This window comes from Rhinolophus sinicus, chromosome 15 (genome assembly GCF_057876585.1).
Source record: "Rhinolophus sinicus isolate RSI-liver-muscle chromosome 15, RSI-T2T, whole genome shotgun sequence".
Taxonomy (NCBI): Eukaryota; Metazoa; Chordata; class Mammalia; order Chiroptera; family Rhinolophidae; genus Rhinolophus; species Rhinolophus sinicus.
The window spans coordinates 67,821,221-67,836,409 of NC_142515.1; the positions used below are offsets into that span (position 1 = coordinate 67,821,221).

At 48.9% G+C, this 15,189-nt stretch overlaps 1 protein-coding gene across 2 annotated transcripts in view; it reads left to right on the plus strand.

The window, feature by feature from the left end:
- The window catches only part of ZNF33B (zinc finger protein 33B), a 111,320-nt gene extending 96,351 nt beyond the window's left edge, over window positions 1-14,969 (plus strand). Inside the window, exon 6 of one of the 2 annotated variants that reach the window (XM_088792154.1) lies at window positions 14,448-14,969. In XM_088792154.1, coding sequence (XP_088648280.1) covers window positions 14,448-14,647 — 200 coding nt within the window. In that variant the 3' untranslated portion in view covers window positions 14,648-14,969. Of the gene's footprint in view, window positions 1-5,412; window positions 5,632-14,447 lie in introns of those variants that run through there. The other variant, XM_088792155.1, reaches the window with a different exon arrangement.
- Window positions 14,970-15,189: the final 220 nt, after the last annotated feature.

Below are 15,189 nucleotides of genomic sequence, written 5' to 3' on the forward strand. Positions count from 1 at the left end.
ATACCTATGTTTTCTTCTATGCAGTTTATTGTGTCAGGTCTTTGGTCCATTTTGAATTAATTTTGGTACATGGTGACAGATAGCAGTACAGTTTCATTCTTTTGCACGTGGCTATCCAATTCTCCCAGCACCATTTATTGAAGAGGCAGTCTTTTCTCCATTGTATGTTTTTTGCTTCTTTGTCAAAAATTATCTGTCCATATTTATGTGGTTTTATTTCTGGGTTCTCAATTCTATTCCATTGGTCTATGTGTCTGTTTTTCTGCCAATACCATGCTGTTTTGATTATTGTAGCCCTGTAGTATAAGCCAAAGTCAGGAAGTGTGATACCTAAATTATTGTTCTTTTTTCTTAAGATTGCTTTGGCTATTCGGGGTCTTTTGTGGTTCCAAACAAATCTGATGATTTTTTGTTCTATTTTTTTTTTTAAAAAAGATGCCATTGAGATTTTGATGGGGATTGCATTAAATCTGTATATTGCTTTGGGTAATATGGCCATTTTAACTATGTTGATTCTTCCCATCATGAGCACAGAATGTCTTTCCATTTCTTTGTGTCTTCTTCTACTTCTTTAAAAAATGTATTATAGTTTTCAGCATATAGGTCTTTCACATCCTTGGTTAAGTTTACTCCTAGGTATTTTATTCTTTTTGCTGCAATTGCAAAAGGAATTGTTTTTTGTATTTCTTTTTCTGAGATTTCATTGTTAGTATATAGGAATGCAATGGACTTTTGTACGTTGATTTTGTAGCCAGCAACTTTACTGTATTCGTTGATTGTTTCTAATAGCTTTTTGGTGGAGTCTTTAGGCTTTTCTTTTTTTTCTTTTTAAAGATTTCATTGGGGAAGGGGAACAGGACTTTATTGGGGAACAGTGTGTACTTCCAGGACTTTTTCAAAGTCAAGTTGTTGTTCTTTCAATCTTAGTTGTGGAGGGCGCAGCTCAGCTCCAGGTCCAGTTGCTGTTGCTAGTTGCAGGGGGCACAGCCCACCATCCCTTGCGGGAGTCATACCGGCAACCTCGTGGTTGAGAGGACATGCTCCAACCAACTGAGCCATCCGGGAGGCAGCTCAGCTCAAGGTGCCGTGTTCAATCTTAGTTGCAGGAGGCGGAGCCCACCATCCCTTGTAGGACTCGAGGAATTGAACTGGCAACGTTGTGGTTGAGAGCCCACTGGCCCATGTGGGAATTGAACCATCAGCCTTCGGAGTTAGGAGCACGGAGCTCTAACCGCCTGAGCCACCGGGCCGGCCCTAGGGTTTTCTATATATAGCATCATGTCATCTGCAAAGAGTGACAATTTAACTTCTTCATTCCCAATTTGGATGCCTTTTATTTCTTTCTCTTGCCTGATTATTCTGGCGAGGACTTCCAACACTATGTGGAAAAGCAGAGGTGATAGGGGACAGCCCTGTCGTGTTCCTGAACGTAGAGCAAAGGGCTTCAGTTTTTCACCGTTAATTATGAGATTAGCTGAGGGTTTGTCATATATGGCCTTTATTATGTTAAGGTATTTTCCTTCTATACCTATTTTATTAAGTGTTTTAATCATAACTGGATGTTGTATCTTGTCAAACGCTTTTTCTGCATCAATTGCTATAATCATATGATTTTTGTCCTGTGTTTTGTTTATGTGATGTATCACATTGATGGGTTTGCGGATGTTGAACCATCCTTGTGCCCCGGGGATGAACCCCACTTGGTCGTGATGAATAATCTTTTTAATGCATTGTTGTATTCGATTTGCTAGAATTTTGTTTAGGATTTTTGCATCAGTATTCATCAGAGATATTGGTCTGTAGTTTTCTTTTTTTGTGTTGTCTTTACCAGGTTTTGGTATCAGGGTAATGTTGGCCTCATAAAATGAGTTAGGGAGTACTGTCTCTTCTTCAATTTTTTGGAAGACTTTGAGCAGGATTGGTATTAGATCCTCTTTAAAGGTTTGGTAGAATTCACTGGTGAAGCCATCTGGTCTTGGACTTTTGCTTTTGGGAAGAATTTGGATGACTGATTCAATTTCATTACTGGTGATCGGTCTGTTTAGATTTTCCAGTTCTTCATGGTTCAGCCTTGGAAGGCTATATGTTTATAAGAACGTGTCCATTTCTTCTAGATTATTGAATTTGGTGGCATATAGTCCTTCATAGTATTCTTGGATGATTCTTTGTATTTCTGTGGCATCCGTGATAACTTCCCCTTTTTCATTTCTGATTTTGTTAATTAGTGTCTTCTCTCTTTTTATCTAGTGAGTCTAGCCAAGGGTTTGTCAATTTTGTTAATCTTTTCAAAGAACCAGCTCTTTGTCACGTTATTTTTTCTATTGTCTTTTTGTTCTCTATTTCATTTAGCTCTGCTCTGATTTTTGTTATTTCCTTTCTTCTGCTGACCTTGTGTTTCACTTGTTCTTCTTTTTCTAGTTCTTTAAGGTGTAACATGAGGTTATTTATTTGGGATTTTTCTTGTTTCTTGAGATAGGCCTGTAATGATATAAATTTCTCTCTTGAAACTGCTTTTGCTGCATCCCAAAAATTTTGGTAGGATGTATTTTCATTGTCATTTGTTTCTATGTATATTTTGATCTCTCCTCTAATTTCTTCTTTGACCCGGTCGTATTTGTGTTTTTTCCTGCTTTTTTTTTCCAGTTGATATCCAATTTCAAAGCCTTGTGATCAGAGAATATGCTTGGTATGATTTCAATCTTCTTAAATTTGCTGAGGCTGATTTTATGTCCCAATATGTGGTCTATCCTTGAGAATGTTCCGTGTACACTAGAATAAAATGTATAGTCTGATGTTTTAGGATGAAGTGCTCTATAAATGTCAATTATGTCCATTTCATCTAATGTGTCATTTAGAGCTGGTATTTCTTTATTTATTTTCTGTTTGGATGATCTATCCATAGCTGTCAATGATGTATTTAAGTCCCCTAGTATAATTGTGTTTGGTCAATTTCTCCCTTTAGTTCTGTTAGTAGTTGCTTGGTATATTTATGCTCCCTGATTGGGGGCATAAATATTGATGACTGTTTTGTCTTCTTGTTGCATAGTCCCCTTTACCATTATGAAATGTCCATCTTTGTCTCTTGTTATCTTTTTCACCCTGAAGTCTGTTTCATCTTATATCAGTATGACTACACCTGGTTTTCTCTGGATACCATTTGCTTGGAGTGTCAATTTCCACCCTTTCACTTTGAGTCTATGCTTGTCCTTGTAGCTGAGATGTGTCTCTTGGAGACAGCATACGGTTGGGTTTAGTTGTTTGATCCAATCTGCTACTCTGTGCCTTTTTATTGGTGAGTTCAGTCCATTTACATTTAGGGAGATTATTGATATGTGAGGATTTCCTGTCATTCTATCTTTAGTTTTCTGGTAAGGCTGTGTCTCCATTGTTTCTTTGCCTTTTTGTTGTTGTCTATTATTTCTGTGTGGTGGTATTCTATGATGTTTCCCTCTCTTTCTTCTTTTATTTCAGTATATATTTCAGTTCTGGATTTTTTTTTGAGTGGTTACCCTTAAGTTTATGTAAAAGAAAGTTTGATAATTAGAGTATTCCATTTTCTTCAGCACGCTTACTTTCTCCATTCCCATATTCCGGTTCAGGCCTTTACTCTCCCCCTTTTTGAGTTTTGTTTGCCACAAATTGTCCCTGTTGATGGTGGTCGAATAGCCTCCTTTAGTATTTCTTGTAGTGCAGGTCGTGTATTAGAAAATTCCCTCAGCTTCTGTATGTCTGGAAAGGTCTTTATTCCTCCTTCATATCTAAAGGATATCTTTGCTGGATATATTATTCTTGGCTCATAATTTCTCTCTTTCAATAGTTTGAATATTTGGTTCTACTCCTCCCTGGCTTGTAGAGTTTCTGCTGAAAAATCTGATGATAATCTAATGAGCTTTCCTTTGTAGGTTACCGTCTTCTTTTCCCTGGCTGCCTTAAGGATTCTTTCTTTGTCATTGATTTTTGACAATTTCAATACAATGTTCCTTGGAGAAGGCCTGTCGGGATTGAGGTAATTAGGTGTTGTTCTATTTGCTTCTTGGATTCGAGGATCCAGTTCTGTCCACAAGTTTGGGAAGTTCTCATCAATGATTTGTTTGAATATATTCTCTGTTCCCTTCTCTCTTTCTTCTCCTTCTGGTATGCCCATTATTCTTATATTGCTCTTTCTGATGGAGTCAGAAAGTTCTTGTAGAGTTCTTTCATTTCTTTTAAGTCTCAAGTCTCTTTCTTCTTCCATCCGTGTCATTTCCAGGTTTCTATCTTCGATGTCACTGATTCTTTCCTCCATCTGGTCAACTCTACTACCTAAGCTGGCTATTTCATTCTTAATTTCTTCTATTGAGTTATTAATCTCCAAAAATTCTGTTTGGTTCTTTTTAAAATTTCAATCTCTTTCGTAAAATGTTAATGTTCTTCTTTGATTGTGTTTCTGAGTTCATTAAACTGCCTTTCTGTGTTTTCTTGCATCTCGTTGAGTTTTTTCAGAACTGCAATCTTGAATTATCTGTTATTTAAGTCACATATTTCCATATCTTTAAGTTCCTTTTCTGGAGACTTTTCACTTTCTTTCTGAGCTGTCTTGTTGCCTTGGTTATTCATGGCAATTACTGATTTATTATTTATCTTCCTAGACATCTACAGGAGTGGCTTCTGCAACAGGTTGAGAGGAAGAGGTCTTTCATTTGTTTTCCAGTGCTTGTTGGTAGAATGTTTTATTTTCTCTCCGACTGCAGCCTCTTTTTCTCTCTCACACGGTAGTGCTATGTTTTCTCTGAACTATTCCAGCTTCTCACACAATGGGGGGATTCCCTGGGAGATGGGCTTGTCCTCTGTTAATAGTTCGCCTGGGTCACAGGGCACAGTGTCTGTGTGGGTATGCGGAGATTTTTTGAAGTTCCAAAGCTCTTTCTGCACCAGATTCAGAGCCCTATGTTTCAGCAGTTCTATTTACTTCTGCAGGGATCCACCCAGATATGTGGGCCAGGGGCAGGGTGAGTTGTGAGAGGTGGCCCAGAGCAATGGTGGCGACCACCACCACAGCCAGGACCAGGATTTTCAGTCCCATTAACCTTGTGCTAAACGGTGCATGAAGTAGGTTCCCCAGAGAGATGATGTGTTGGTCTGTACCCTGGGAGTTACCATGGGACGGCTGGTACCCTGGGAGAGATGGGGGGGTGGCCTGTACCCTGGTTGAAATGGGGGGTGGCCTGTACCCTGGGAGAGATGGAGGGTGGCCTGTACCCTGGGAGAGATGGAGGGTGGCCGATACCCTGGGAGCCATGACTCTGCTGAGTCCTGGGCTTTGCTGACAGCAGAGACGCAGAGATGCAGACACGTGACTTCGGCCAGGCTCCTGCTGAGCCTGGGCCATATGTGCAGACCTGTGGAAATGCCCTGTCTTTTCCATCCTTGCAGGAAGGTCTTCTCATCTCAGTGTTGGTGAGCAGCTAGAGGCAACCCATGACCCATACGAATTTCTTCAGTCTCCAGAACCTGCAGCCTCTACAAAGAGCTAACCTTGTAGATAGTCTTAGATTTATTTTTTATTATTCTTTTCTAAGTTTTCATTTGCATGTACAGAGTGCTTGTCATGAGACAGACTTTCATATTGTCCCCTTTGGCATGCTGGAAGCAGCGGGGGAGGTGGTGAATTGTCTCTGATATCATGTGGGCTGCACTGTAGACAGCCATAAACCCTGAATCGTGGAAATCCTACATAAAGGGTGTGTGACCAGATCCTATGAAGCTGGTGTGGTCTGTCTGAGCCTTGCAGTGTCGTTACAGCCCATCTCGGTGGCCGGTGTGGATGCACCTGTTCCCCCCATGTCCTCCATGAGCACCCCTGGGGAAGCAGACAAGCGAGCGCCTCTCTGCATTGTGTTAGGGGTCCTGCATGTTCTTTGCCCCCTGGTACCCCACATCCCCACATTTCTGAGGCAAGTCACTGTGGGGGCCACACAGGAGCCTGTGGGGAGCTGGCCGTGCCCCATCCTGGCCCAGGATAGGTTAGGAGTTGAGGGGTAGTTCACATGCCTGAAAAAAGGGTACTTCCTGCTGGGAGACTTAGAGGTAAGCTGCCCCACGAGTTATGGTCAAGTCTTATGTGTCTGTAACACGTTTTTTGTTCTGATGTGTTTACTGGATGCCTGTTTATATTTGCACACTATAAGTACAGATTTTAAAAAGAAGCACAAAGACTGTAAATGCATAGAATTATTTACAGCACTGCTAGGTGTCCCCTTTTGAATGACTATTCAGAAAAAAACCTCTGTCACAGGAGGTTACAGTGTCCATTCTTCCTGGTCACAATCTCGCGCTATCCAGCCTGGTTTTTGAACCTGCAGTGATGTCTGGTGTTGCACCCACCCCACACAGCTTCCTGCTCTGTTACCTCATGGTGAAAACAGAAAACTGGAGAGCATTATTTCCTGAGGTGGGTCAGTCCTGGGGGAGAACATGTGTGACTGGGAGGCAGTGGGTAGTGTGACGTCCTTGGCCCCACAAGCACCACTGGACACGGCCCTGCTGGCCACTGCCTGTCTGGGCAAGAAGGGCTGGCTGAAGACCTGTCTGGAATAGATCAGGGTCCTCCACAGATGTCTGGTGAAAGGAAACACATCACAGATGAAGCATCAGGAAGCAGTTGTGGCTGGTGGAAGCAGGAAAGGAATTTATTAACGGCTTCAGCAAAAGAGTGCAAACTGCCAGGCTGGCAGCAGTGGTGTCCCCAGACCTGCAGCTGGCCCTCTGCTGGCCTTAGTGCCACTGCATCCCCACTGCCCTGCAGTCTCACCCCAGCTGCTCGTCTCTGCATTGACACGCACTTCAGCAAGGCTGGGGGAGGCAGAACCTGGGTCTCCAGCCTGTGATGGGGGATGGGCTCTGCCTCCACTAGGACTCAGGTGGGGGTCCCTGAACATGGGATGGAGGGCTGATTCTGGGTAGGGGCACCTCCCAGGAGCCTTTGCCCCTCCCTGGCCCAAGTTCACATCAGTGCCGGTGCGACAGTGGGCAGAGTGCACTGTGGCACCGCCCAGGGCCCCAGACCTCCCCGAAGGGAGCGGTGTCCACCTCCCGGGGTGGCAGACAGTGCAGGCAGCAGAGGCCCCAGAATACTGGGGCCCATGGCCTTCCACTCAGAAAGCTCCAGGCCTGCAGGGAAGGAAGCCTCAGGATGGGAAGAAGCGGACGCAAGGCCTTCTTGTTCTGTGGAGTCTTCTGTTGGTAAAATTCACAAACCGTTACCCACTTTAAATATACAGTTCAGATGGTGCAGCCCCCATCGCTGTGAGTGCAGGGCATTGCCATTAACCCAGGCATGTGTGCATATGCGTGTCCCTGCCCCTCTCCAGCCTACACCCCACCCCCATCTCCTCTGTCCACTGCAGTGAGGGGGCACCCCCAGGATCTCAGCTGTGTGCACAGCAGGACTGCATGCAGGTGACAGGATATTACTTCTAACAGATTGAAGTCGTGGACCGCCGGAGTTTCAGGCATGTTGGTCAGTCTCAGGTGATGAGGTGTCGTCCATTCCACAAAATCAGTGCGGGCAGGTCTGCGTTGTGGGAAGGGCCAACCGCTGAGGGGATGAGAGTGGCTGTAGAGCTCTCACAGTATTCCTGGTCAACTCCCTTCTGCGTCTGCACAGGGGAGGCCCTCTGCAGGTTCTCCATTCTCATGTCTGTTTCCTAATGTTTATACAGTGAGCAGGTCCTGATTTTGCTAAAGTTATTTCCATGAAGCAAAGATGTCCCCGAGGGACGGCCATTTCTCAAAGGCGTGAGCAGCTGAGGTCGCCTTGGATCTGGGTCAGGCTGGAGACCACCGCTTACGGACTTGGGGTGCCCTGAGGTAGTTTGACCCCCACCCCTGCCTCCTTCAGCATCACAAGGGAGCTGCTCTGGGGCCCGTCGGCCTTCGGGACACCTGGTGTTGAGGTCACCAGCCTCCAGAGTGATGGCTGGGTGGCCGCCCTGCACAGTCCACAGGCTGCACCCATGTCTGGAGAAGCGTGTTCTGTGCAGGAGACAAACGGCATCCATCTTCACTTACTGGGAAACACTTTCAAGAACTCTGATGACTACACGGACCAAGAGCTGGAGCGATGCATCGCCATGCACAGGAGCTGTGACATTGCCATCCATCAGCCATGGTCTTTCTCAAAGTCACGATCTGTTGAAAGTGAAGGTGCCATAGATGGACCGGCCTCTCTGAGGGGTGCCATACTCTGGTTTTCAGTTATTGGGGATCAAAGCTGTGATGTCTCCCACAGCCTCTGCCTCTCCGTGCTGTTGGCTGGATCCTCAGGGCTCTGAGACCAAATCAAGCAGCCTGACTGTCAGCCCTGAGTCTCTTTGGTAGCATGTTGACCTGGCACCTCATGGGAGCCTGATAGCAAGGGCCTGGCCTGGGAAGCACCAGGGACAGAGGTCCCTGGTGGTCCTGGTGGCTGTCTGGTCAGCTGTGGGCGTCTTTGGGCTCTTACTTGCATGCAGTTTCGGGGTGGAGGTCAGTGCAGCTCTGTTGGTGCCAGCTCAGGCCTGCCCACAGGCAGTACTGGTGTCTAGGGGCCCTGGGAGGCTACCACCCACCCCACAGTGACCTGAGGACTCAACCCCCATACCCTGTCATCCCCTGGGGCCTGAGAAGCTGGTGATCCCAGGAGAGCCTCCCAGGCCTGTATCCTGCTCGCCCATGGTCAGGCGCAGTTTCCAGGATAAGCGTCCCTGTCATCCCAATTATGCTTTGCTCCCTCACTGCCCCTTAGGATGGCACTGCCTCATGTAAGAAATGGAAGCCCAGGTGAGGGCGAGGCTGGGTGGCTGGGAACTAATGGCTGAACTGACCATGACCAGAGGTCAGTCTCAGCACCAGCCCTGTGGGCCTGGGTCCCTGCCCAGCGGAGTGGTCCCTGGCTCTCCAGAGAGGCTGTCATGGCCACGTGTCACACAACATAAGCCCTAACTCGTGAAGAGCCCCTTCCCTCCAAACAGCCCCTGGCCCTGCCCAGGTAGCACAGTGACCTGCTCGTTTCTCTGTGTCTTGTGCCTCTGTATGTCTGGGCCCAGCTGTCTACTGGGAGACAGACCCCTGGCCACCACAGGCGCCTGGCAGTAGGGCCACACACAGCACATTTTGGAGAAGCACAGCCAGCCCTCCGCTGCTCAGGCTGCCCCGGCTCCAGTGGCTTCCCTAGGATGTTTCATGTTGCCCGGGACCAGTGGAGGCCACAGAAAGCCACCTCTGCCGACGAAAAATGAACTTATCGTCTACCCTCCCCATCCCCACCAAGGAAGGGACTGGTGATTGGCCCACATGTGGGGGCCTTCTGATAGGAATACTTGGACCCCACAGGCAGGAACCAGAAATGTCTAGAGCTTAAGGATTGAGACACTGAGGCAAGAAGCAGGGCAGGAAGGAGGGTGCTGCGACCCCTCTGGCTGGCCATCCTTGGGAGAAAACCCTACCTGGCACGTGACACCCCAGTACCCCCCACTCAGCACAGGGTATTCATGTGTCCCTCACTCCCATTCTCTTCTCCTTCTGCCACGGCCCCTTTGTGGCCACCAAGGGACCAGCCCACAGGGCCACCAGGCTCAGGTGGCTGTGTCTGTGCCGTGGTCCCAGCATGTGACCCAGAGCCGTCCATGCCCTGGACAGAGTGTAACAGAGTGTGCGAGTCTGGGCTCCTACAGCAAAAACAGCTGACAGGGCCAGGTGCGATGAAAGTTAGGATCAACTCCTCGGGGACCATGAGCTGTTGAAGCAGGTCAGGGTGGTGGCATGAGCTGACCACTTTGTCACTGAGGAGCTGTGATAGGAAATGTTCTAGTCGAAAATGAGGACCACGTAAAATGAATCAAGTCAGGTGGCAAAGGGTGACGCTGCCTCCAGCCCACCTGGTCTGTGGGCCCCTGCACCTTCTCCACGGGGTCTCCAGAGGGCCTGGGCCTGTCCTCACTACACCTGGCAGTGGGGTGTGTCCAGGGTGCTGCCCCACCCTCCCTTCCTCCCCCACACCTGGCAGTGGGGCCCTGGCTTTATGAGGTACCTTGGGCATGTCAACCAGGGAGCCCCTGAGGTCCTGCCTGGGCAGTCCTCCTCAGTGTGGCCTGGGCTGAGCCAGAAGTGTGCATGTTTTTCTGTTCAGCCAGGACATTTGTGATACTTGTGAAGAGTGGGTTCTGGCTGTTAGGGAGGTAAGTGCTTTATTGTTTTCTGTTCTCACCAGGGGACTAGCAGCTTTACCCTCTGGAGGTCCATGAAGGTACCAGGACCCAGCAGGACTCAGAGCAGACAGAATACTGACTCAGAAGCTGTTGGGATCTGTGTTCCATGACAGAGTTCAGGAATGGTTGCACAGAGGTCGTGGTGTCATAAAGATGCTGTTGGGAGTGCCCAGGGCAACATCCTTAGCCTGCGTGTGGGTGTGCCAGAATGCCTTGTCCCCAGGGAGGACAGGCCCAGTGTGAGAAGGGGCTGTTTCTACACCTGCAGAAGAGGGGAGGCAGGAGGTCCTGGCAGGGTGGTCACCTGCCCATTGGCTAAGCCACCCCTTCTGCCTCCCTCTGTGACCATGGGCCGGCTTGGCAAAGCTCCATGAATGTTGGCCATGGTTGTGTTGGGGCCCTGGGGGCCTGGAGGTGAGCACTACCTTGTGGGGTCATTTCAGCTCTGATGCATCGTGGGCCAAAACACAGACTATAAAGCTGAGGGACAATGAAAAACAAGAGGCAGGAACTGAAATAGGGCAGAAAGGGGACCCAGGCACCATCAAGCCCCAAACAGGGCTAATTTTCTGGGCCCAACACTAGAAGTCTGCCCTATAATGACATCATAGATGTTCCTAGTCCTTAGAATGAATCGGAATTAATTAAAACATCTATAGAAGGAATAAATGAAAGGGCCTAACTCAGACTTGGTGGGGCTCTCTGTGAGGACATGGAGAGGAAGTAACATGAGGACATGGGCACAAAAAGTGAGAGCTGGGGGAGGGGCAGAGAGGTGAGTCAAGATTCCAGGCCAAGGAAACCACATGAAAGAGGTCAGAAGTGAGAAATGAGTCCAGAAATCTGAGCGAGGGAGAGAGAGAGAGAGAAAGAGAGAGAAAGAAAGAGAGGTGTGGAGTGTGTATGGTGTTAGAGTGTGTGGTATAGTGTGCGAGAGTGTTGTATATGTGTATGTGGTATGTGTGTGGTGTGTATATGTATGTGATGTGGGTGTGTTGAGTGCGTGTGTGTAGTGTGAGTGGTGTGTGTGGTTAGTGTGTGAGTGGTTTGTGTGTGTAGTGAGGTATGTTTATGGTTTGTGATTTATGTGAGTGGTGTGTGTGTGTGTGGTGTGTGTGTGAGTAGTGTATGGTATGTGTGAGTGGTGTGTGGTGTGTGTGTGTGATGGCTGTATTGTTCTGTGGTGGGTGAGTTGTAGTGTGTATACGTGTGGTGTGATGAGTGTATTGTGCAGTGGTGGGTGTGATGTGGTGGGTGTGTTCTGTGTGTGTGTAGTATATATGTGTGTGATGTGTGGTTGTCAGTGGTTTGTGTGTGTGGTATGTGTGTGCTTGTACGTGGTGTGTGTGTGAGTTTGTGTGTGGTGTGTGTGTGGTGTATGTGTGAGTGGTTTGTGTGTGTGTTATATGTGAGTGGTTTGTGTGTGTGTTACATGTGTGTATGTGTCTGTGTATATGTGTGGTGTGGTAGATGTCTTGTGCTGTGGGGTGTGTGTGGTATGATGTGTGAGTTCACATGCAGCAGCAATGTCAAAGCCGTGTGACAGGCAGGGCGGGGAAGAACAGCCTTTCCCTCATTGCAGGGGCCTGACCGGGGGGCTGCATGGCGGTGCTGGGGCCTGACCACGCGGGTTGCATGGCAGTGCTGCCTGCTAGTCAGCTGCTGTTGCTGGCTGGGGATGGGAGTCGGTACCTGCCCTGGCCACTGCTGTCTGTCCCTGGGACACACAGACTCCACTGTGCTGCTGCCTTAGCCCTGGGTCCTCAGGGCACCCCCTCCTACTCCACACTTCACAGTGGGCTTGGTGGAGGAAGCATGGAACAAAGGCTCTGTGCCACTGGCAGGAGGCCAGTGCTGGCAGGCAGGGTAGAGCTGAATCTCCAGCAGATAGTGCTATTTCCCAGAAGGCCAGGCCCCAAGCACAGGGTCCTCAAAGTTGTGGATGGGTGGCTGGAGGTGGATGGCTCTGATTACCTCGCGTGTCTCCCTGCGTGTCCTCTGGGGAAGGGGGTTGTCACCAGATAGGGCACCCTATCCACACAGAGACTGGGGGGTGCTCCCAGGGAGCCCACTTTAATTGTGCAGCTTTCACCCAGAAGGAAACAGGAAGTGGCACATTTGTTGATACCCAGGTGTTTGGTTCCAGTTTGTTTGAACTGATCTGATCTCCTAAGAGATAAGAATTTGAACTAGAAAACACATGATTTCCCTTTGCACATATTTCACACAAGGTGAAAAGGACTCTTGGTTTTCATTTAGGAAGACAAGCGAAGACCCTGCTGAGGGGGGAGGTCGGGATGAGGGGGCAAACCGGCCCCACTCACTCACCATCTGCTCTCTCCCAGGTGCCCTCTGTCCCTGAAGAACCCATAGAGCCTTGGAGAGTGGCAGACTTCACCACGGTGTGCAGGTCTGTGTCCTAGGAAATCGGGGCCGAGCATACACGCCTCGCCCATCGTTTCCGCACATGGCATGGTGCTGACAGTCTCACAGGCTCATTGCTCTGTCATCAGGCGTTATTTCAAGTTGATTTTATTGTAGATAGATTCAGACATACTTCTAGGTTCATTTGCTCACTGCTGTGAGTAATTTTCCGATTTGATGGAGTAAACTTGTGGTGTACTTTGAGTCTTCACATATTCCAAGTCTTCACACGTTCCTTTTGCTCTCATGCTTGACTGATAGCTTGGCTGTGTCTATTTTTGGTTCAAAGTACTCTCTGAACTGGAAGAGCTGCTCTGTTTTAAATTCTACAAAATCTGAAGCCAGTTCCTGCTTTCAGGTGTCCGTATAGTGTAGGTAATCTTATTTCATTTTGTCACGACTCCTGTCTGGCTCTTGAAGCCGACTTCAGGTCTAAAGTCTTGAATCCCTTGAATTGCAGACACATTTTCTTCCCCTTTTTTCCTTGTTTCTTCTCTTACATCCTCTCCATTGCCTTTTGTGCAAAATCCTAACAGGTAACATTGTGTCTCCATGTCATTTAAATTTTCTCTCATAATAATCACTTCGTCACCCCTCTTTTCCCAGATCTGCGATAATTCCTTGATGTTGCCTTCCCGACTCTGGGACTTTGACTTTCGGCCATGTTTTTTCTGTGGTTGGCCTTGTAGCTGCATGTGGTTTTGATTTGGGAATCATGTTTTTATACAAATACTACCTTTCTGTGTTCTCTTCACCCCCCACTGCACGGTACCCTGGTCTTGTTTTATAAATGTGATATTGTCACAGGTCTCCCTGAGATTCTCATGTAACCCAAGGAAGCTCAGGGCCACTGTGGCCTCATGTCCACATCGTGTCACACCCAGAGTATCAGAGTGGACAGCAGCCAAAACCTGCTCTTAGGAAAATCCCCAAGAGAATTTATAGCTCATAAGAAATAGACTTTGAATATTTTCCAACAAATGTCTCTTCCTGAAGAAATTCAGTTTTGTCACTGCATTTTCTGCACATTTTATTCTGAAAGGACATGAAGGGCTCTGCACAGTGCATAATGTGGCAGACTTTTCCAAAAGTCCCCCTGTAGCAGCTGTGAGACATCGTCCACCTCTTCCCCACACCCTCACTGCTCCACAGTCTCCCCAACGCCATGTTCTTTCCTTTCCTGGTGGTTCCACCCACCTGACTGGACAGAAGGGGCCACGGTCCCTCCCAGCCGCTATACCTGGGTGACACCAGGATGCCTGGATGTCGGCAGGTCTTCCCTGTCCCGGAAGGACTAACACAGAACTCTCTGGAAATGTGGTCTCTGGTTCTGTGCTTGAGGGGAACTTTCAGGAAGAATTCTGAGGGTGGATTTCAGTTCAGTACACACATCACCAGGTCACAGCAGCAGACTCTGCTTTCCCTGCATGGCCTCGGTTTCCCCGGGGTGAGGGCCTCATGCTCATGTGGGTTTTCCTCCTGCACTGATGGGTCTTCAGACAGTCCGTGCACTGGCTGCAGACTCTCCCCTGCACACCCCTGGGTCCTTCTGGGTGGGTGCCCCTTCCATTTTCCAGAGCTGCATGGTGACTGTGGCTTGGGTAGGTTCTACAGGACTGCCTTTGGTTCCCCATGGAGGACCCCCTGCCCACTCTGGTCCCGCTCTGCCAACTCTGCCATCAACAGCAGGCTCCGGGCGATGCTGGGTGGTGGATTCCTGTCTCTGGGGTCTCCCAGCCATGCTGGGCTGCGGCAGAAGGCCCACGGTCTGCTGTGCTCCCTTCCTCCATCTTGCAGATGGACTACTGCTGCGGGAGCCACAGACGGGTCATCCCAGACACTGTAATCATCAAGGCGAAGGGGACATTGCCACCTCACCGGTCCAGAGTGAACGGCTGGTCGAAGCGCCTCCATCCCTTCCAGGTGGTGGCTTGGACCATGTTCCCGATCGTGGTCTTGGTTACCTTCTGTGTCTTCATCCCCATGCTGCCCTGTGAGAGGCAGTACATCACCTACGCTATATCCTTTTAGGAAGGCATCACCTGCCTGTGGTCTAGGGTAGGGCAGGGCCATGGGAGTTCTCCTCGGGCAGAGGGGCTCCTGTGCCTGCTGTGACACTCCTCTGTGCTCTGTCCTCCACACTGAGTCACCCACAGGTGTCCTCTCCCGCTCCCCACTCCTCACCCCGTGCACCCCCATTGTCACAGAGCCTGAACCCTCACACACCTGTTCTCTGTGTGTCTCACTGGCTCGGGGTCCTGGCTAAATGTGCAGATGCTCACACAGCAGTGCCCGCCCCTCACCTGCCCCCGGTGTAGGGAGACTGCGCCTGGTGGGGAGGGGGGCAGCCAGGGTACTGGGGTGGGGGCAGGGAGCCGGGGGACTGGGGGAGGTGGAGACCTGACCCACCGCAGCTTTCCCAAGGATATACAGGGGTCAGTGTGTGTTGTCCAATGAAGAAAAGTGTGTTTAATAAGGAAGGACATCAGCACATATAGCCCAGCCTCTGTCAGGTGTGTGCTGTGGAGCCCTGTCCCCA